The sequence below is a fragment of the Castanea sativa genome, chromosome 4 (assembly GCF_040712315.1).
Source record: "Castanea sativa cultivar Marrone di Chiusa Pesio chromosome 4, ASM4071231v1".
In the NCBI taxonomy this organism is placed as follows: domain Eukaryota; kingdom Viridiplantae; phylum Streptophyta; class Magnoliopsida; order Fagales; family Fagaceae; genus Castanea; species Castanea sativa.
This window is the reverse complement of record NC_134016.1, coordinates 44,155,960-44,179,331: the sequence shown is the minus strand read 5'-3', so window position 1 is coordinate 44,179,331 and position 23,372 is coordinate 44,155,960. Positions and strand designations below refer to the sequence as shown.

At 33.1% G+C, this 23,372-nt stretch overlaps 1 protein-coding gene and 3 long non-coding RNA genes across 4 annotated transcripts; all 4 read left to right on the top strand.

Moving 5' to 3' along the window:
* Nucleotides 1-2,126: 2,126 nt before the first annotated feature.
* LOC142632154 (uncharacterized) lies at nt 2,127-3,343 on the top strand. The gene is made up of 2 exons (XR_012843742.1): nt 2,127-2,462; nt 2,894-3,343. It is a non-coding gene; the product is annotated as an uncharacterized LOC142632154 (long non-coding RNA).
* A 1,327-nt stretch (nt 3,344-4,670) lies between these two features.
* Nucleotides 4,671-6,431, top strand: LOC142632207 (uncharacterized). Its single transcript, XR_012843753.1, has 2 exons — nt 4,671-4,879; nt 5,805-6,431. It is a non-coding gene; the product is annotated as an uncharacterized LOC142632207 (long non-coding RNA).
* Nucleotides 6,432-12,003: 5,572 nt separating this feature from the next.
* On the top strand, nt 12,004-15,779 carry LOC142631984 (putative pentatricopeptide repeat-containing protein At1g64310). The gene is made up of 2 exons (XM_075806394.1): nt 12,004-12,113; nt 12,947-15,779. Exon 2 carries the CDS (start codon nt 13,371-13,373, stop codon nt 15,048-15,050), a length of 1,680 nt encoding a protein of 559 aa, XP_075662509.1. The 5' UTR covers nt 12,004-12,113; nt 12,947-13,370; the 3' UTR covers nt 15,051-15,779.
* A 2,110-nt stretch (nt 15,780-17,889) lies between these two features.
* On the top strand, nt 17,890-22,165 carry LOC142631985 (uncharacterized). The gene is made up of 3 exons (XR_012843705.1): nt 17,890-19,733; nt 21,015-21,192; nt 21,808-22,165. It is a non-coding gene; the product is annotated as an uncharacterized LOC142631985 (long non-coding RNA).
* The last annotated feature ends 1,207 nt before the right edge of the window (nt 22,166-23,372 follow it).

Here is a 23,372-nt window from a genome sequence, read left to right as displayed (position 1 = left end):
AGTTTTTTTTTTTCCGTAGGTACTTTCTATGTGGCTTTAATGTCTATTTATTCCTGTTTGTTTTGATACGGCCTTTTGAATTACCACGTGGAGATTTTTTAAAGCCTGATCACTTATCAAGCATGTTCTACTTTTTTTTTATTATAAAAAAAAAGGTCCTTAATAAGTTGTCCTAAATTGAATAAAAAATAAAAAAAAAAATTATGAGATCAAGGAATATATATTCCAATGAAAAATATAGGGTTTCAATACTATAAAGACTTCCTATAAAACTCTATATTTACACCATCCAGTAACGTATTGCTATGTCAGTTTTATGGTTTAATGATACGCTCCAAAGACTAATCTACATTAAATAAGCTTGGTCAATTGATGTTCTTGAGGAAACTTTACTAGTTAGGGATTAAATCACCAATATCAAATTTTAGAGACCTTATAACGAGAGAAAGAGAGAGGGTGGAACCAATATAAAGAAAGATCCAATCCCTAATGAGAGGTAGGTCTTTATACTGAAAAACATCAGAATTATCATATTCAATATTCTTTCACAGAAAATTTTCTGACTTAACTATCGGAACCTTCTCATCAATCTCCTAGGGATCGCCATATGGTAACATGGTTCATTTGTGCTCATAGGAGATTGTGGCAAAGGCAATAGCAAAATCCAAAATCAAACACCCCTACATTCTTCACTCGTTAATGGCTTTCTTAAACAATCAAAATTGGTCGTACCATACATTGATACATTGAAAGACGGTATTGGTGTAGTAAGGTTTTTTCGCTGCACTGCACCCATTGGTTTTTGCCCCCTTTTCCACTGATCAGATCAGCTACTTTTGTGTAGGAATGGTAGGATTTTCCAACTCCTTTCCTTTATTCCGAAGATGCATGGACTCTTTTTTGGATCTTAGTTGCAACTTGCAGGGTGCCAACCCTACGTTGATTGCATATTCTTTTTAGTCAAAGCGTGTCCACAAGTAGTAACACTGCCTCTCTCTCAACAAAAGTCAACACAAGTAGTAACACTGCCGTTTGGATAGAACTTATTGCTGAAAATTGAAAACTGAAAACTGAAAACACTGTAGCAAAATAATTTTTAAATGTGTAAATAGTACCGTGAGACTCATTTTTAATGAAAAAGTTGTTGAAAAGTAAAATTTGTGGGTCTATGAACAGTGCACGGATGCACTGTTCATGAGGAATTAGTCAACAACTACGGCTGAAAAAAAAAAAAAAAAAAAATTCTGAAAACGCAGAAACGCAGCCCGAATAATTTCAATCCAAACGCCCTCAAAGTGTACCATCAAAGTTAACCTCCTAGTAATTTAATGGATTAAACCCTGCAACTATAAATAAAATAATATGCATAAAAACAGGACTGCTTAGGCATCTCTTTGTCCGTGACTCCACACTGCCTCCTTAAAATCTGGTTTTGCCCTCTTTTGTGTACATTTAATATGAATTATTTTTGTCAATTTATTTTATTATTTATTTTATTTTTATTATTATTAATGAGTTTTACTGTATTTTTTATTATTATTTATAGAACTAAAAATACATTTTTAACTTAATTTTAAGATCATAAATTCACAAATTTTTTGAATAATTCAATACATAGAAAAATAAAGAATTTAAACGCTGAAAATTTCCATTAAAATCACTAAGATGTACCATTATTTATGTTGAACTATAAGATTCTGGACTATTACAAATTTACAACTTACACAAAACTGACAAAAGAATGAGTCAAATGTTTCCAATATACATTAAAAAAAAAAAATTAAAAAAAAAAAGCTCTCCATGGACGGAGCGTGATTACAACTACAAATTCTTGTAGTCAAAGCGGGTCCCTAAAGTGGAGATAGTCCCTTTAACAAAATCTAAAGACGTGTGATTCCAAAATAAAGTAGTCAACCATGGTAGAAACTTGAAACCCAAGCATATTTGATTAATGCATATATATATATATATATATATATATAATTATGGAAATTGTGTATACATTGAACATAACTATGAAACAAAACTCTTTCACTATCACGCCTTAAATAAATAATAAAATAAGACTATAAGAGTGATATTTATTATACACACTCTAATACACAGAGTTTCAGTTTTGCACACTCGCCCCAAACGACAGAACTGGTGACTTTAAGTCTCTTATGTGCAAGTGTGCAACAACATTTACTTATAAAATAATATGCATAGAAACAGGATTGCATAACGCGTAATCCTCGTGTGAGAAGCACTACTCAGTCTACTCTTACCTCCAAACTCCTTTTAAATTTGGCTTCTACGAGTGAGAAGCACTAATCTGTCTCTCTCATTGTCCCATTGTCTATAACTGGCTGCTTCTACGAGTTCTTGTTTTCAGAGTTACATGATGACCAATTTTTCGCCAAAGTTGATGACAGCAGTGGTGATATTGCTTCTCGTGGGAGATTTTCCAGCAACTTCTGCAGGTAATAACAGTTTTTCATTGTCATAATTAGTATTGTTGGATGCATTTTAATATTAAAATGTTTAAATAAATAAATAAAATAATAAAATTGACTAATTAAATGAGAACCAAACAGAGTTTCATGCGGTTACTTAGAGTTAATGTTTTAATAATAAAAAAATTGAATGTTTATAAGAAGAGATAATCATTATTAATTTATAATTGATTGGTATTATTTGAACTTTAAGTATCACTTTAATGGTTTGATGTAATAATCGTTTCTTTGTAATTCATGCACGGTATGGAAAGGCTCATATATATATATATGCTAGAAGTCCTATGACCCTCTATATTTGCACATTTCATATCATGCAATGGTAGATGTTATGTTAAATTCTTGAGGTTTAGATCATTTCTCACACTACGTTATGATCTATATGTTTGGTCTGAAAGGTTGCAGGAAGAGTTTATGGCATGTATCTGAGACTCAGAGTAGAGATGGCTTAATGAAGATGGTGCCAAGAGAAGAAGGCAGCTCTGAATGTCTGAACATCAAGGGTAAGAAAATAGTTTTCTTCCGAAGCCTACGAGAATTTTCATCGCCACCACCCTCACCCATCAAGAATGGAAGGAAATCAATGAATGTACCTGAACCTCCCCCACCGATTCTATGATTATTAGGAAATACTTTTCCTAATTATTATCTTTGTTTTGTGGAGGTCATTCCCAAAAGGAAGTTCATGTTCAAACCACCTTTTTCTAAAGAAAAGTTGATGTTCAAACTTGGCAACTCATTAACAAGCCAATTTCGTTTTCTTTTTTTTTTTTTGTCTTTTTTTCCCCATTCCTTGTTGAGATATTTATTGTGATATTATTGAGCATGGGACTACACCCTCCCCTTACATTAGAATATATTTTTCGTATATTCCATTTCTCTTATGTAATTTTTTTTATATAGAGTAATTTATATATATATAGAAACGAAGGGATTTAAAAAGGAATGCAGTGTGTAAGGGTAAATTATAAATTACACTCTTAAGTTTGAGGGTGTTTAGATTTTACACCATGAACTTTCAAAATTTGGATTTTATCTCCTGAAATTTGGGAATGTTTAGATTTTATACCCAATGTTTTAAAATTTGAATTTTACCCTCTTAAATTTGGGGATGTTTGGATTTTATACCCTTAAATTCTGAAATTTCAAGGTCTAAAATCCAAATACCTCTATAATTTAAGAGGTAAAATTTAAATTCTAAAACTTCTGGATGTAAAATCTAAATACCCTCAAACTCTAGGGGTGTAATTTGCAATTTATCCTTATTAACTAAATAATGAGCTTTTTAATTTCACCGGAATTTTTTGTGTAAGAAAAAAATATAATGGAAATTAAGATTAATGGAACTTGAAAAAAAAAATTCAATATAATTAATAGAGAAATAATATGTCCACAACATTTTTACAACAAATCTTAAGTGGCTGGTTGTTACTGGTTGTTATTGTTGGGACAAAAAAGTAATCTTAGTGTTAGGTTCAAATTTGAACCTATAACAACTAACCACCTATGATTTGTTGTAAAATTGTTATAAAAATATTGTGGACGTAGCACATTTTTAATTAATAATTCTATTAACGAAGTTACATGGAAAAGAAATGCCAAAGGCAGCTTTATGTGAAGGTTTTGGACAGCCACTTATTCCATTGACTGCTAAAATGGATGAAATATAAGTCAAACAAATAGAAAGAAGAAGAACCTATTATATAAAATATTATGAAAATTAACGTATTTCTTACTATTTTGTATCATGATGATGCTCCCGTGCCCATGTTAGTCTAATAAGTTTAGAGGCATAGCAAAATTGACAACAAATTTATATTTAATTGTCTAAGATAATAAGTTGATAATAATGAATAATAAATAGTAAAGAGTCAATAATATGGACCTACATGACTATGAAAATCAATAATAGCCTGCCAACTTCGTAGGTGTAAAATTTGTTATAGCATTACTCATTCAAAACAAGAAAGTGAAAACCGTTCTTTACTACATAAATTGAACAAAGAGTATTAGTCAATGACTGAGATAGCCATCTCATAGAAGTGTTACCAAACAAACCAAACCAAGCACTACTTTCTGTGGAATATGAACGAAAAAAAAAAAAATTCTTGTTCAAATGGATGCATAGAAAGACCAGGATAGCGGAAAGTCGTTTCTCCGTGTGGAAAAAGGATATCGTGTATTCGAGTGAGACTCCACTCAACCTGTCCTTTAAATCATGTTCATTTTCTGCTCTCTCATTGTCCTATTCTCCTACTTCCTAGTATTCATTTTCAGCTTTCCGATCGAGATGAGTGGCTTTCAAGCAAAGTTGATGGCAGCAGCAGTGGCATTATTCCTTGTCCTGGGTGATTTTCCAGCAATTCCTGCGCCAATTCCTCATGGTAAATTAATAATAGCTTTTCTTTGCTATCAGGTTTAATATGAGAAGGGTTTGGGAAAAATGGTTAAATGCCCTTTATTTTTAAAGCATGTAGCAAAACACCTCTCTTTTCAAAGTATCTAACAAAATGTCTTTATTTTTTAAACTCAGTTTTAACAAAATTAAGTTTTAGGTGAAACTCGACATTAGTAATGTTGAGTTTTATACATATTTTGCCACTTAATTTTTTTTTTTTGAAAATTTAAGTGGAACTCGACATTACTAATGTCAAGATCTATTTAAAAATACACACATAACTCAATTTTGAGAATATTGAGTTTTGTGTAGAACTTAATTTTATTAAAATTGAGTTTTAAAATATAAGTATTTTGCTAGATACTTTGGAAAGAATGATGTTTTGCTATGTACTTTAAAAATAAATGGCATTCAGCCATTTTTTCCTAGATTATAAAGTACTGGCTATTGCACCATGCAATACCACATTTTATTAGAAAGATGAAGATTAAAAAAGTTAAAATATGAAAAGATAAAAGAAAAAAGCTTAAAAGGTTTTTTTTTTAATCTTTTAATCTTAACTATTGAAAATGCATGGTATTGAATGGTATTATTGAACCAATTCTCAATCTGAAGGGTCATATAGTATATGAGTATGACCATTAACTAGATTATTAGAAATTATTCCGAACAATCCATATCTCACTCTCAAAACTCTCAAGTGAATGTGGACTCTAGCTATATACAGTTACACTATAGTGACGTTTATTGAATTCTTATGTGAGATGACAATCTCAAAAAAAAAAGTCTTATGTGAGAGGATTGCATAACATATTGAATGCATTAAATAATTTCCCCTAATTCGACAGTTAAACACTCTTTTGTTGAATTAATTAATGAGATTTTATAATTATCATGTTTTGGCCTGAAAGGTGGTGGGAAGAGTTGGCATATATCAGACAGTAAAGATGGCTCAATGAAGACGGTTTTTATTGAAGAAGACAACTCTCAAGGTCTGAACATTAATGGTAAGACAATAGCTTCAGTTCAAATTGAAGAAGACAACTCTCAAGGTCTGAAAATTAATGGCAAGATAATAGCTTCAGTCCAAAGAGGCCGAAGACTTCGATATGACTTCTATCGTCCCAAATCACCTGACCTTAATGATCGAATATCACATAAGCCTTGATCATGTTAGCTCAGAGCTTCTTCTTCTAGGCGACCTTCTACTTTCTTCAACTAGCATCTGTAACATAAAAGACTCTTGAAAAATAAGAAGGAAAAAAAGAAGACGAAGTTTTATAGTTTTCCTAATTGCATATCAAGGTGTCATTTCTCTCCATGATCTATCGGTTCTGACTTTAAGCCAAGATCGTGGACCTAGTTTAAAGTGATAGTGGTTTTTTCTAAGTAAATTTATGTTGAGGTACACCATTAATGTGAGAGGAATAATTACTAAATTATTGTACTTGAGAAATAAAGTGTAACTTTTATAAGTAATGTTATAATATTTAATAAAATTTTCAAGGGCGTGTATTTTAATAATTCTATTATTGAATTACATTTGTCTTAATTATTTATATTTGTAAATTTTCATGATAATTACAGATCAATAACTTTTTTATCTATAAAATGCTTAATTTTATCTTAAAATTTTTGTATTTATGAAATATCATACTTATACAATTATATCTTTTACAAATCAATGAAAAAAAAATACAGCAATATATTTCTACTAACAAAGTTACATGAAAAAAAAATGCTAAAGGCACCATATGAGATATGAGACAAGAATTTGAACAACAATAAAGCTACAAGTGTAACATTTTTACAATAAAGTATAAATGACAAAATGTTAATGATGGATATAAATGTGATGTTAATATTAGGCTCATATGAAAACCAATAATAGTTTATCATCTAACTTTGTTGTGAAATTATTGTGAAACTAACAAACAGTTGTGATATACCACTTCTCTTTGGACATCCAATTCCATTGATTGCTAGAATGGGTGAATCACAAAACTGTGAGTCAAAAGACACATACTTAATTAGGAGAATCTTTTTAATCTCGCTCTCATTGTAGTCATTCTAGCTCGTTTTGTTTCAACTTTCAAAGACTGATAGCTCATATATTGTGGTCTATTATCTCTGACCGTGATTAATCGTAGGAGAATGGTGCATGCATGGAGCTTAATTATGACCATGGTTTTCAAAATCCAGATTATCGACCTTAGAATCCTAAGATCCTACGATCTTATATAGTAAAGATGATTTAGATCAATGTAGAATATATCTTTAATGGGATAGAATCGGCATTAGATCAAATTGTAATGGACTTTCTTTCTTTCATTTTTTTTTTATCAACTATTGTAATGGACTTTCAAGTTTTAATGGCTCGACATTTTTCATTATCTTAATATAATTGAAACATTTTCAAAATCTTTGTAACTTTAGAATTGGAATGATTATTATTATTATTATTATTTTTTGTTATTAATGACAAATTTGTTAATTTTGAACTTCAGGTATATTTTTGGTGTTGAAACTTGAAACTTGGTAGTTTGAAATTTGAAGTTTGTAATTTATTCTGTAAAGCCCACAGAGTTTGATTGCTTTTTTTTGTTTGACTACGAAACAAAAGCACAAAAGGGGAGGTTGCCAATAAGTAACTTATAGCTGGAACCAAATTAAGGGGAAACTCATCGATGAATTGAGGAGAGCTTCTGTTTAATTGGTTTGTAGAATATCGTGTTTGATCTTCGCTTGTAGGTTAGTTCTGAAAGTTTACCTGACATTTAAAGTGTTTAGATTTCACTACCAAAAAATATTTCTCCGCAAATCACACCATAAAACGGTTAGACCCAAAGTTCATTTTTTAAATTTAAATAAAAATAAAGAAGAAATAAAGATGAATTTTCCCTTTTTTGCATGAAAGAAGTTTTTTTTTTTTTTTTTTTTTGAGAATCAAGAAAGAATAATTTCGATTCCACATCTTTGCACATTGGTTTGCTAAATTTAAGATTTTATGTATTATTTAACATTTATTTTTCATTGTGTGCATATATGTATGTGTTAAGGACATATTTTATGTAGTTGGCTAATCATTTGACAAAACGCACTTTACTTATATTTAGTAGACCTAAGATGTGTTTAATACTTCAAAGAACATGTTGTTCAAATCTAGTACTAAAGTCATAAAGGTTGGACTAAGAAACAAGTGAAGAAAAGGTGTTTACTAAAGCTGAACACCTGATGGACACCTGGGGATAGCTGCTGGATACCTAGTGGACAGCTGCTCGACAGATGCTATCTATCGAGGTTACGAAAATCAGAATTTTCAGATCTGATTTTTGGGCCAGACTTTTGTATTTGTGTAGGGTTTCTTTTCTCACAACCCTAAGCATATATAAGGCTTATTTTAGAGGCCGTCACATAAGAGAATACAAGGAGAACTTATGAAAAATGTGACCGAAGCCTTATTCTCTCATAAAGAAGCTACTGCGTCTTTTACGCCTTAGGGTTTTGTAACCAAGTGCTTCTTGATCTTTATTGTTGATGAAGTGAAGAACTTTGCAACCAACATCTTCTTCTCTAGTTGGTGATTGAAGTCGCATACTAGGATCCGCGCAATTAGTTAGTCACGTACTGGGATTCGTGCATCAAAGGGTGGTGTTCATATATTGAAGAGTTTAGAGAATCTAAAGCGGTAGAAGGTTTCTGCTGTGAGTTCATCTACAGAGATTGTAGAGTCTAGGGACAAAGGTTTTGTACTAGATCTAAACTTCTCTTTACTATAGTGAATTGCTTTTCGGGAAGGTTTACCCCCAGGTTTTTTACTGTGAAACTGGTTGGTTTCATTGGTTTTCCTGGGTCATCATATCTTGTCTTATTTATTTTTCCGCTGCACTTAGTTTTGACATGATATTGATGTTTGTTTGTTTTAACAAGTTTTATGCATAATAAATCTAATTAACAACTTGGATTTAAAACTTGTTAATTCTATTAACCGGGGTCTAAAATTTCCCAACAGTATGTATGTATTTTATTTAGTGTATATTTCAATTATTTATATTTTATACATGTAATTAAGAATTTTTATGTCTTTTTTTATAATTTATTTTTATACATATTCCATTAATGTACCTTCCATCTTTATTTTATTTTTACCTTATTAATGTTGAAGCCACCTCATGAGAACTGAGAAAATACCTTCAACTCACCCCGATCCTAGCCTGCCCGAAGGGAAGATGGGGCGACTTGAGGTTGAGGCACCTCTGTTTTGACCCCACTCTACCCCATTACCATCCCTAAGCGCATATAAGAGGAATTGTTTCCTCAATGCTTCAGTTCCCTCCTAGGCTACGCTCCCAAGTCCCAAACGAATTTTTAGTCATGCATGGGTGACTCCTTATTGAGTGTTCTTATTTTTTAGTCTTCCATTAACCTGGAGGGGGGATTTAAATCCAAAATTCTTTCTTATGATAGAGAGTTAGCTAGGATAGCACAGCTCCAAGACTAGTCTTCACTCATCCTTTTACTGTTACTGTATGTTTGTTGCATATTCTTCTATTAGTCCAAGTGGTAACAACTCCTTCTACAAAAGAAAGAAACGTGTACCTCAAAGCCAATCTTGTGGAAATTTAAACCCAACCATATCTAATTTTTCTTCTACCTAACCTTAAAAATAATATAATATGCTTAGCAGCATAGCATAACACGTCTCTCCGTCTTATTACATTAGCCTTTTAAATCTAGCTCTTGGCTATCTCAATCTCTCATCCTTACTGAGTTACTGGCTATTTACAAGTTCTTGTTTTCAGCTTTTCATCATGAGGAGTTTTCCCTCAAAAGTTGATTTCAGCAGTAGTGGCAGTGTTGCTTCTTGTGGGTGATTTTCCGGCAACTTCTGCATTACCTTCTTATGGTAATAATAATAATAATAATAATATATATATATATATATATATTCAATTTCATTGCTGTCACGTTGACGAGTATGACCCTCTAGATTTATGCTATGGTAGATATTAAGCTAGATTCATGAGGTTTTACAGTTTTTCTAAATATATATATGAAGAACCTTGAGACTAGGATATATAATTTCTAACCTGATATGATCTATCTTTGGCACGCGAAAAGGTGGCAGGAAGAGTTTATGGCATGTATCAGACAGTAGAGATGACCCAATGAAGAAAGTTCTAAGAGAAAGCAACTCTGAAGGTCTAAACATTAGTAGCAGCAAGAATATAGTTTCCTTCAGGAGCCTAAGAGGGTTTTTGTCGCCTCCACCCTCACCCGTCAATGACTAACCACAGTCATTTCATATGCCCTCTCCTCCCCCACAGATTATATGAATCCACCTCTCTGACTTTTGTCACGTGGATTTCATTTCCAAAAGGAAGTGCATGTTCAAAGGGGCATCATTAAAAAGCCAGTTTCATATGATGTACACAATAAAGATTTGTGCCTTTAGCAACTGATTATAAGCTTGCTTTTTAATTAAATTATCCACGGTTTGCGAGCCTCACTTTACTTTTTATCTCAGCTTTATTTCAAATAATATAAGTTTCAGTTAAAAAAAAAAAAAAAAAAAGCTAGGTTTTAGTTTTTTTGTCCCGTATTAATGTTAAAGCTCTTTAGATAAACAGGTTTCGTTTTCCCCTTTGTTTTTCACATGACTTTCTATGTGGCTTTAATGCTTTCTAGTATATAGTGTTTTTACTTTCTTTTTGATAATTTGATAATTATAGTGTTTCATAGATGAGGGATTTTTTTTTTTTATACAAGATAGAATTCTACTCTAACATAATCTAAGTGTATATGTATGTGAAACTCCCTCATGGAGATTTAAACCTCGGTCCTTGCTCTCACACCCCACAAGCACTTATACTTGTGTAGTGACCATCGCACCAAGGGTGTGCAGTGATCATAGATAAGAGATTTGAATATAGACATTTCCGTTGAAAACATTAAAGTACTAATTGAATTAGAAATCTTTTAGCAACCTATTATGTTTTTCAATGCAACTTATTTAAAACCTAATATGTCAAACATGTTCTAATCTTAAAAAGAGATGTTACGTTCACAACATTTTTACAACATTTTCACAACAAATCACAGGTGGTTAGTTGTTATTGGTTCAAATTTGAACCTAACAAGAAAATTACTTTTTTGCTCCAACAATAACAACCAGAAACAACTTGCCACTTAGGATTTGTTGTAAAAATATTGTGAAAATGTTGTGAACATATCATTTCTCAATTTTAAAATAAAGTGTCCTAAATAAGTTATCCCAAATTAAGACAAAAATAAAATAAGCTTATTTAAAGTCATACTTCGAGTCTCGAACGCATTAAGAATGAATCCTATATATGAAGATGTCACATATTTACTATAACTTTTGAGTGGAGTTGTGGTGTGTCTTTGTATTAAAACTTTTTTTTTCTCTCTTTTGTGTGTGTGTGTGCGCGCGCACGTGTGTGTTTCTAAAAATAAAAAATAAAAAAGATGTCCCATATTTGAAAATAAAAGTAAGAAATGAAAGTTTTAGTAATGCTCTGGTCAGTAATTCTCTCTAGCAAGATTTTTGTGTTTTAGACTCTTCACCTATGAAGATGTCTCATCTTTTGCTTCATTACTTTACTGAGTTACCGATCTATTTATAACCGAATCTGTACTGCAACAGCCCCTCTGTGATTGATTCTTAGTTCTTAATGTATATCCCTATTACTGCACACACAAAAAAAATATAGTAATTACACAAAGTTAAAAAGCCAAAACAAGATCACCAACGCGCAGTAATGACTTAGCAACTACACTTAAATTAGATTAATTTCACGGCTTGGATTGAAGAGAATCCATGATGTAATTAGATTATCACATTCATAATAAAATTTCAGTTTTCTTATGAAAAAAAAAGAAAAAAAAAAGAATAATTTCAAATTTCTATCTCAGATCAAAAGAAAAAGAAAGCCCAAACAGTTTTTTTTTTTTTTATTATTTAAAAAAGTCATTCTGTGTGACCCGCGAGCTGACCCAAACCATGAAGATGCGGGTCGGGTTCGGGTCAACCCAGTTCAAGCAACGTTTATCTTCACGGATATGAACATTATTATATATTTTTCAGTCATAGAATAGAAGAGAGAATTGGTCCCTGTAGAGTGTAGGCTGTGTAATCAGTAATCAGTAATCAATAAATCTTCACATACACCACTGCATATTCCGCTACTTATTTCAAGGTATGATTCTCCAAAATCCATTCCCTTCTCTACATTATGGTTACTTCTAATCAATCTGGGGTTGCTTTTCTTTTCCCAAAAATCACATCTTTCTTAGTTTTTATGCACTGTATACATAATTGAATTGGTTTCCTCTACTGGGTCATTCTCCTTTTACTCCTAGCCAGCTTTTCCAATTGTAAAAATGCTTTCTTTTTGTAATTGTTCAACCAACACAAACAAATGTCAGTTGAAGATGAACCATAGAAGTGAAAATGTAGAGCTTGTATAAGAATAAGATATGGGAGTTGGAGAATTAGTAAGAGAAGATTAATAGTCTCACAATTGGCATACAGACCTTTGCTTTTTCTTTTCTTTTTTCTTTTTTTCTGTTCCACAAAGTTTAAACCAACGAAACAAATAATCGTTTGCGAGTTAAGCCCTGTAATACAGGGCGCTATAACAAGAAGAAGTTTTGAATGTCTCTGTTCTAAGTTCAAGAATTAGTGAAACCTTAGATGTAGTGTTGTGTTGTTTGGAATGATTGTGTCTTCTACTCAAAATCCCATTGTGGGTCTGAATTTATCAATCCCCATATATGTGTGGCCGGCCTTTTGAAACAACAATTTCATTTTTTCTTGCAACTTCATGTGGTAAACCTTCAAGAAGTTTAGGTTTCTATAATACTACTTGAAATAGAAAGGAAAGGAAAAAGTTCAGTGCACATACTACTATAGAAAACAAACATGGGCTAGTTGATTGGTTTGTGAAAACAAAAAAGGAAAGATTGATTTCTTTGGCAGTGCCCCCTTCCTTTCGTTGGGCTGATTGGTTTGTTGTTGTTTTTGCCACAGTGAAGAATTCAAGGACTTTTGTCGTGCAATCTTCTTTGGAGAACTCAGTCCTCAAGATGTTCTTGAAAACAATTTTATGATACCTCATATCAGTGTCTACTATCAACAACAGCTATAAACCACCCAACAACGGCTGTAAACCACCAATGGTTGTCAATAGTGGTTAAAATGATGGTATGGGTTAGGGTTAGTGTATGATGGCATAATACTAGTTCAACACAAGAACTATTGACTCTTACAGCCTAAAACCATGAGACCCTGTGGGACTTTTTGGGTTTGAGGTCTGGCTATGGCTCAATCACCCAATCCAGCCAGAGAGTGTCTACTCTTTCCTTTTGCATATTTATATATCAATTCTTCTCCTTCAATTCCACTTCCCAGTAAAATTATCACAGCCCATATAGCAAAATAATGATTAATTGACATGTTCTTTCATCACCATTTTCTTCACTCAGAGCTCTCAAAGATTTACCAATCCCTGTCAAGAACCAAACAACTGCATGCTTTAATCATAAGGAATCACCTCTACCATGATCCATTTTATGCAACTAGAATAGTGAGGATCTATGCTATCAATAATGATATTTGTTCTGCTCGTAACCTGTTCAACAAAACTCCCCACCGAAGTGTGTTTCTTTGGAATTCAATTATTCGAGCATGTGCGCAAGCCCAAAACTTTTGTGAAGCACAATCTCTCTTTAAGATGATGCTCAGAACTGAAATTAGACCTGATTGTTTTACTTATGCTTGTATTATACGTGTGTGCTCTGAGAACTTTAATTTAGGTGCGTTAAGACTTGTTCATGGAGGAGTAATAGTTTCTGGTTTAGGGTTGGATTCCATTTGTGGTAGTGCATTTGTGACAGCTTATTCAAAGCTGGGCCTTGTTGATGAAGCCATTATGGTGTTTCATGGGATACCTGAGCCGGATTTGGTTATGTGGAATTCTATGATTTCTGGTTATGGCTGCCATGGATTTTGGGATAAAGGGCTACGGCTGTTCAGTAGAATGAGAAATGAGGGGACGCAGCCAGATGGATATACGATAGTTGGGTTGCTTTTAGGTTTAGCATTTTCCAGCTTGCTGAGTATTGGCCAAGGAATACATGGTTTTTGCTTGAAAAGTGGTTTTGATTTTAATGCTCATATAGGTAGTGTACTTGTGAGCATGTACTCGAGGTGTAAGTGCATGAATTCCGCATATAGAGTTTTCAGTAATTTATCCCAGCTAGATTTAGTTACATGGTCTGCTTTGATAACTGGATATTCTCAATCTGGAGATTATGAGAAGGCATTGTTTTTCTTCAAGAAACTCAATATGCAGGGCAAGATGGCAGATCCCATTCTAATTGCCAGTGTGCTAGCAGCTGTAGCTCAATTTGCAAATGTAGGGCCTGGTTGCGAGATACACGGTTATGTACTTAGACACGGATTTGAATCGGATGTAATGGTCTCCTCTTCTCTAGTAGATATGTATTTGAAGTGTGGTTTTGTGAGCTTGGGTATTCGTGTATTTGAGATTATGCCAGAGAGGAATATAGTTTCTTATAATTCTGTAATTTCAGGCCTTGGTTTGAATGGACTTGCCTCCCAGGCCTTTGAAATGTTTGAAGAGATACTAGAGAAAGGATTAATGCCTGATGAATCTACTTTCTCTGCTCTCCTTTGTGCTTGCTGCCATGGTGGCCTTGTCAAAGATGGCCGGGAAATTTTCAGACGAATGAAAGATGAATTTTGCATTCAAGCTAGAACTGAGCATTATGTTTACATGGTAAAACTCCTTGGGATGGATGGTGAGTTAGAAGAGGCTTACAATCTTATCCTGTCTCTGCCAGAACCAGTAGATTGTGGCATATGGGGGGCCCTTTTATCATGCTGTGATGCTTGTGGAAATTCAGAGCTGGCAGAAATTGTTGCTCAGCAGCTTTTTGATGATACTCATGAGAAAAGTGCTTATAGAATCATGCTTTCTAAAATATATGCTGGCGATGGGAGGTGGGATGATGTGCAGAAGGTGAGGAGTGATATGACAGGAGATCTGAAGAAAATGCCTGGTGTTAGCTGGATTGAAGCCAGTGGCAATCAACTGTTGGAAAAAGTATAAATTCTTGATCAAATCTTCTACAAATCATCTGTGGATAAACACACTGTGTTGGAAAAAGTTCTTAAACACGGTGAGCCCTTCTGAGTCAAGCTAGCTCCGAGTCTTTTTCTAAGGACTTTTCTTTTTTGAGTTTTCTAAGGTGAAAATTACCTGGTTGAAGATCTGTTTTGCTTCTAACACAAGCTCCAAGGGCCTGCATCTTCACATTAGAGAGACATCTCTCACTGAGATTCTCTTCAGCCACATACATCACTGCGAAGAGGTTACCTATTTCTCCAGGAATGCCACCATAGGCATTTAATCCAAAAGGACCAGGATGCTCTCAGTCTCCTATTCCTGATGGCAGCTCTGTGTTAGTGTGCTTAATTCCCTTGGAATCAACTTCTGGCAAGCATCTGATATGAAAACAGCATTTGTTCTACATTGACCATGCATGTAACAAGTTTTTAGCTTCAATAGCACATTCCAATTGGTTGGTTGCTTCACTATGTAATGCTTATGCACACGCATTGCGAAGGGATCTCCTGTTTTTGTTTGTATACTACAAGAGAATATACACGTACTTGTGAGATTGTGCCTTCATCCGTTTATGCAGAAGAAATGAGATTTGAATTTATTGATTAAGTGAAATATACTTGTGGTATTGTAAACAGTATACCATGCATCCTTGAGCACCAACTATTTTAAACCAAGGAAGTTAGGCCTAATAAATTCTGTATGAAAATAAAATGCATAAGATATGCATTCTTCTTAACTTTTTCAAGGTAGTAAATTTTATTTAATTTTTCAGTGCCCAAAATCCTGTTGTACATGCACATGAAGTGGGCATGTTGGAAGTATCCCTCATGAATTGCCAACAGGGGGATCTGTCCATTACCTCAAATTGTCTGGAATTTCAATAATTACAAGGCAGTGTTCTGATATAATAGTTGAAAAGCTGGCTTTTCATGATTATAATGCTTTTTTTTTTTTTTTGTGGTTGTGGATTTCTTTCTTTTCCCTTTTTTCGGGTGGTTTTGCAGGAAGAACGCTACATTTCCAAGTTGAGTATCTCTTGGCCCCAGGTGTCTTGTCTAGCTGAGTGCCCATTAGAGGTAGAAGAGTTGTATTTGCAAGTTACAGAGATTCTATAGGCCAGGCAAGGTTCTAACTGTAACTAGGATTCTAAAGATTATTTGGTTCATAATTAATTATTTAAATGACAAACAGCCAAGGGCATTGTCGCTCAATTGGCACTCCTGGCATTTTCAATAGAGACATCTAGGGTTTAAATTCTCCTACCTATTGTAACTATCAAATTAAAAAAATAAAATAAAATAAATGAAAGCAAAAAAATAAAAGCAAAAACTTGCTTTGGGCAACAAAGTTTTCAAGAGTCCTAGTACACATATTGACCAATTTTCTTTTCTATTTTTTCGTTGCTTTACATGGTTTATTTTTTAAATCTTTATGATATATTCTGCTTTCAAATTTATTGTCAAGGTGCAACAGATAGAGAATACTCTATTCTACCTCTTTTTTCTTTCTTTTTTCCCACTATGTTTAGTAATATTTAATTGGTGAGGGAAATATAATCATCATAGAAGCAATAAGATATTGAAGGCGTTCCATGTGTGTTATAGGGGTAATTTAGCAAAGTTTGATGGTGTTGAACATCGTATTCATGTCATAAAAAAAATCTTTGTTGAGCTGTCTGTTTGATTGGATGGTTGTCCTTGGTAATATCCCTTGTCATCTTTTAGATTTTATGGTTTTTATATATAGTTATATATAGAAATGTATGAAACCTTCCTAGAGAAGAGTCTTGTGGACTTGCCTCTTACCATTATAATCTACGAGCAACTAACCCCACATGTTAGTTGTTGGGGTAATCCAGGACCAATGTTTTAAAACCAAACTGTTCAAAACTTGCCTATTACCATTAAAATTTGTGAGCAACTAACCCCACATGTTTGTTGTCGGGTAATCCAAGACTAATGTTTTAAAACCAAACTGTTCAAAACCGAAAAATGAAGAGGTTTAAAGTTTTTGAAGTTGGACTAGGGTTTGACTGGAAAACGAACCTTGATGATGTCATAACTATTTAAAATACAAATAAATGTATTAAGTTTATAAAAAAAGTATCAAAATTATCAAAAAATTATATATCTAAAGAAATTTATACAAATTTCAAATGAATTTTCACAATTTTTATAAGGTTAATAGAAAATAAAAATGCATAAAAAAGCATGAAAAATTTGTTTAGTAATTCTTCAAATTGGATGCATTTTAATTAAAAATAAGAACATTTTCAAAATAATATTATAGATAGGACATTCACATGTAAAAGAATATTTCTTCATGCACAAATAAATTTAGCAAACTATACAAATTTATTGGTAAAAACTAATAATATATTGAGAGAGGTGATACAATAAAATGAAAACTATTAATCATATATATATATAAGTGAAATAAATATCAAAACATTGAAACCAATGACGCATTTAAGCCAGCTAGCCTAGTTGGTGTGTGAAACTAAGCCTCTAAAAGAGGCTGGGGTCTAGGGTTCTAATCCCTACTTCAGCGCACCTTTGCACATTTTTAATAGAAAATTTGTGGCCATTCACTCCTGATGAGCTAAGCAGGATTTTATAGGCTGTTTGAACTTGAGGTTGCAATTCTTCTGGTGTAGCATGGTGCACATGTTGTTTATTGAAACTGCTACTCTCCTTTTTTCCTGAGGGAAAAAAAAGAAAAGAAAAGAAAAAGATATCAAGCACATTTGAGCTTGCCATAATTTCAATTGAAGTTGAAAAGTGTTTTTTGTTTGACCTAAGGGAGCTTTTAATCATGTTACTTAAATATATATTTTTTATCCTTAAATTGCTTTAAACTTACATTTTTTCAGTAATGATGCGTAATTTTGTTCCCTGTTAGATGTTCCAAAATGGTTTTGTGTTCCATGGCTTTTGTTGCTCTTCATTTGTGAGGGTTTCTTACTATTTTCTGTTCTATCATTTCTTACAGTGTGGATTAACGGATTGCAGTTGAAGCCCAAACATTATCATATAAAACTCTACTTATATGGCTATTTTAGTGTGACAAGAAGAATCCTTATAAATAATCTCTGGAGTTGGAATGTCAAATTAAAAAAAGAGAATCATCCTAGTCTCTGCCTACCTCTCTTTAGATAATCTAGATAACAACGGATAAACTTTAATGTAGATTAGCTGGCTGAAAGCATCCTGTTTTGTGCATTACTAATGTTTTGGGACAAACATTACTGGCTGCAGTAGGCTATCTTTCCATACACAAACCAGCACTGCTGTCAGCAAACATTAATTCATATATTTTTATTGAATCAATGCCGTGGTGATAGAGGCTCAAGCTGTTGTCTATATGCTTAAGTATTTAACTCTAACTAGGTTCGCTGTTATTGGCTTCTATTTTGTACCTACATCAAAATGCTTATCCAATATAACTGCAGTTGTATTTAGTATTTATTATGATTCTGCAGGTCCAAAAGTTTGTCAATTGGTTCTCAGCTTCTTGAGATCCACAATCATTCATAAATTTTCAAAGGATTTTACTAACGTGTGTCCTAATGGCACACAATAGTATACCATTTTTGGAAAAAGTTTTATCGGGAATTGAAAAAGTTTTGACCGCTTTTTCAATTCCCGATAAATTTTTTCCAAAACCGGATTTGTTACCGGACCCATTTTCAAAAGATTTGACTAATTTTACTAAAATCTATACCCTATGTCACATGGACAGTTTCAATATGAGCGATTTAATGATGCTGGACATGAATCAATATCAGTTGTCGTGATTCCTGTTCTGAGACATTTTGAGGAGTCCAATAAAGGAAGAAAAAATGCATTCAAACTTGACCAGAAGTTCCCCTGGACAACTTTTTTGGGATTAGTTCAAGGTAACTGGAGTAACCATAGAAAGCAAGATGAGTTACATAAGTGATAAGACCTTTATGGCAGACATTAAAATTTGAAGCTTTGAAGATTCAGCCAAATCACCCTGTCCTAAGACATTTGGATTAGAAATTTTTTATACCTAAACAATATAATCTCTACATGCGAGTCCATGTAACAGATTGTACCATATTGATATCACAATTTTGAAGAGCATTGTTAACTAATGGGCTTATATGGCTAGATTGAGGAAATATCTGTGATCGATTTCTGAAACTTTGTAATATATTTTCATGTTTCTAGTTTCTACCCCAGGAGAGCTTGAAGGATGTGATACAGTGATTTTGCTTTTGAAATTATGTGTTCATCAGTTTGAGAGCTTGAAGGACATGATAAATTTTGGGTTCCATATCAAGATTTAGGATCAGAAATTTCATCTACATCTAAGTTTATCTCTTCTGATGGAAGTCATTGTAGGTCACAAAGGAATTATTTCTTTGTAATCTTCATTGGCTTACATATATTTTGATGGAGAATTCCACATCACATAGACCACTACAAGAATAATTGATGCCAAGTATGATTGATACAGGAATTGTGAATAATTGAGCTATCAGGAATTATGTTCCACAAATGCAGAATCCCTTGCACTATGAGGGATGTGATACACATTCTGAGGTAACACATGCTAGTGACTCAGAAACCACTTGTTCAAATTTGTCTCCCAGCTTGACTGCACTCCTTTCTGACCGTTGCATCTAAGCTGCACAAGGTACTTTTACTACTATGCATGTGTTGTTCATGCTTAGTTCACCATTTATACTCCTATTTTGCCTTATAAATGCTGCATAATTACCAAAGATAGCTGTGGAAGTTGATCTCAATTCTCAAGTCCTAAATGGTGATATAGTATGAACTTTGGCATTACTGATTGATTCCCTTAATATCACACTGTCATTTGCTACCTTTTTTTGAAGGGTCCGGTTAATGTGTGCCCTTAAGGCACACATTAACAAAATCATTTTTTGAAAACTCTATATAAGCTGTACACTTCCTATCAAGGGCAATTGGAGCACAGTAGTAACACTGCATTATCTGACCCTCTACAGTTAGTAGACCTTAGTGTTATAAGTTGATTTTCATTTTAAGCAAAGTTTTTTTTTTTTTTTTTTCATTTATCTTTTGCCTCCTGTTTGTTTGTCTTGCGGAGACACCTGATGACATGACAGATTCTTTTCTTGGTGAGTTAGTTCATTCAGTTGTCATTTTTCTTTTAGCACTAACATTTCTGGTTATCCTTTTTGGTTTATTCCTTACTTACTCAGTGGTTCATGGCTTGTATTTTGAGGCCTAGGTCTAGTAATCAGCCCCGTGGGAATGATTACAATTCAATACCTTAAACTTGGTATTTATGCTTTCCATCCTAGTTTTAGGAGTCTGATCGTGCTATCTTATGTACGTTCATGATAGACTATATTTGAAAGTGCATAATGAGGCAGATAATATGTCTCTGGATATAGACAGAAACGGGTTATTCAAGAAGACAAAAAGGTTGATACATGGTTTAATTGACATAAGACATTGTTTTATGGTTAAAGATGTTGAATATTGTGTTTAACTGTTCTTATTCTATCAAATATGTTGAGTAAAATAGAGTGCTATAACTAGCAGCTAAAGTTCCAAATTCTTTTAACCCCTGGCCAACAGGTAGTTTTTCATGTATATACCCATACCAGGTACCCTTTGAAGCTGTTGTTGTTCTTTCAATCATTTGTATTTGAGTTACTATCATTTGGACCACATGCTGACAGCATCGGCACTACTATCTTGCTGATAATACATTTCTTTTTGTACAAATTTTACTCATACCTTTAGAAAAAAAAAATGCACATGGCAATAGTATGCTTGGATATTAAAGTTGACTATCAATTCATGAAATTGCATTTTGTAAGCCTGTGTCTGTACTCTGTTGTATTATTGTGTGTTTACCAGTGCTTGAATGGCTCAAGCCACGAGGCAATCTGATGGTGATTTTTGTGCTTTACTTGTACAGTTGTACCTGATTGTCCAAGCAATGTTTTACCAAGTTGGTACAAAAAAAGAAAAAAAAAATGCTACCAGGCCTCATGGTCCAAAATTAGAAGTTTAAAAATGGGTAATCCTTTGGTTTAGCTAACGAGGCTTTGGGTTTGAGCCCAAATTAACACGTATTGTTGAAGCCCTATCTGGAGGTTGGTCATAATTGTAAAACTTTGGGAGTTGATGTTCTTTTTTCTTATTTTATAAAATTGGGAGTTGATGTTCTCATTTAAATTTTTTTTTTTTTTTTTAAAAAGGTACCTGTACAGATGTAATCTGGGTTTTTAATGAAATAAACAGAGAAAATTTTATAATTTCACTCATGCAGTCATGCTATTGGAGAGACCAATTGCATATTACATTTTTCCTTCTTAAATGGTTGATTACTGATTGATTCATTCAATATCACACTGCCATTCACTACCTTTATTTGAAAACTGCATTTAAGCTGTACATTTCCAATCTAGGGCAATTGAAGCACAGTATTTCTGGTCTTCTACACTTAGTAGACCTTAGTCTTATAAATTGATTTTATTTTAGGGTCCGGTTAATGTGTTAGGACACATATTAAGCTATCTATTTTTGAAAAAGTTTTATCGAGAATTGAAAAAGCTGTCAAAATTTTTTCAATTTCCGATAAATTTTTTTTCCAAAAATGGTATATTATTGTGTGCCCTTAGGGCACAAGTTAGTAAAATCCTTTATTTTAAAGCAAAGATTGCCTTTTTTTTCATTTATCTTTTGTCTTTTTGTTTGTTTTCTTGCAGAGACAGATGACAGATTCTTCTTTTTACAGTGAGTAAGTTCATTCAATTGTCATTTCTCTTTTAAGGACTAACACTTCTGGTTGTCCTTTTTGGTTTGTTCCTTACATGCTCAGTGGTTCATGGCATGTATTTTGAGGCCTAGATCTAGTAATCAGCCCTGTAGGAACAAAGATTATGATTCAGTACCTCATGAACTTCTCCTTCCTATATACCTTCAACTTGGTACCCATGCTTTCCATCCTATTTTAAGGAGTCTGTTCTTCCTACCTTATGTATTTTGTGATAGACTCCATATTTGAAAGCGCATAATGAGGCAGATAATATATGTCTCTGGATATAGACAGAAATGGCTATTCCAGAAGACTCAAAAAGGTTGATACATGGTTTAATTGACTTAAGGCATCTTTTTATTGTTAAAGATGTTGAGTATTGTGTTGATCTTTTCCTGTTCTACCAGGAGTGTGTTGTGATTTTGCTTAAAAGATTAAAGTTTTTGTCTCTGTTTTTTTTTTTTTTTCAAATAATCTAAATATAGTTTTTTGTCAAACATTTAACATAAAAGTTACCAAAAAAAAAAATATATCTTTTGATAAATACTATGTAAACAAGCTACTGGAAATAAGCAACCCACTCAAAATATATCGAGTAACATAGAGATCGGCTAAGCGCTATAACTCACAGCTAAATTACCAAATTCTTTTAACCCCTGGCCTAAAGGTAGTTTTTCATGTAAATACCCACAGCCAGGTTCAACTTTTGTATGATTTTTTTGATAAATCAGCCAGGTACCCTTTGAAGCTGTTGTTCTTTTAATCATTTGTACTTGAGTTACTCTCACTTGGACCACATGCTGACAACTTTAATGGTGCTATCTTGCTGATAAATACATTTCATTTTTGGATTTTGCTAATGTGTGTCCTAAGGGCACACAATAATTATTCATTTTTGGAAAAAAAAAAAAAATTCTCAGAAATTGAAAAAGTGTTGACAGCTTTTTCAATTTCAAAGAAAATTTTACCATAAATAGATGGTTTTACCTAGGGGTGGCAATTCGTGTTCGCGTGTTGGGTTCGTGTTGTGTCAAGTCATGAGTATTCGACTACATAGGTCAACACTAACCCGACCTGTTTATTAAACGGGTCAAGATTTCTCAACCCTAACACGACCCATTTATTAAACGGGTCAGTCGTGTCGACCTGTTTATCAGATTTTATCAAAATGAAAAATAAAAATTAATGAAAAAACAAACAAATAAATATTTTTAATATAAAATTTAGAACTAACGAGTAACTGCATCACAAATAATCATTCAAAGTTAAAGCATATCCCAATATCACAAATAATCAATCACAATATGTCAAAGAAAATAAATCACAACAACTAATAAGTTTATATACCTAGAGTTTGAAGGGTATATTGGTAAAATATCATTTAATTAAACGGGTCAGACGGGTCAAACAGGTTCTATGTGTTCAACCCTAACCCAACCCATTTATTAAACGGGTTAGTCGTGTCAACCCGAATATGACACGAACCCGTTAAGCCTCAACCCATAACCTGCTAAT

Excerpts from the sequence above, each read along its gene's own strand:
- LOC142631984 (XM_075806394.1), top strand. The coding sequence starts at position 13,371 with ATGTTCTTTCATCACCATTTTCTTCACTCAGAGCTCTCAAAGATTTAC.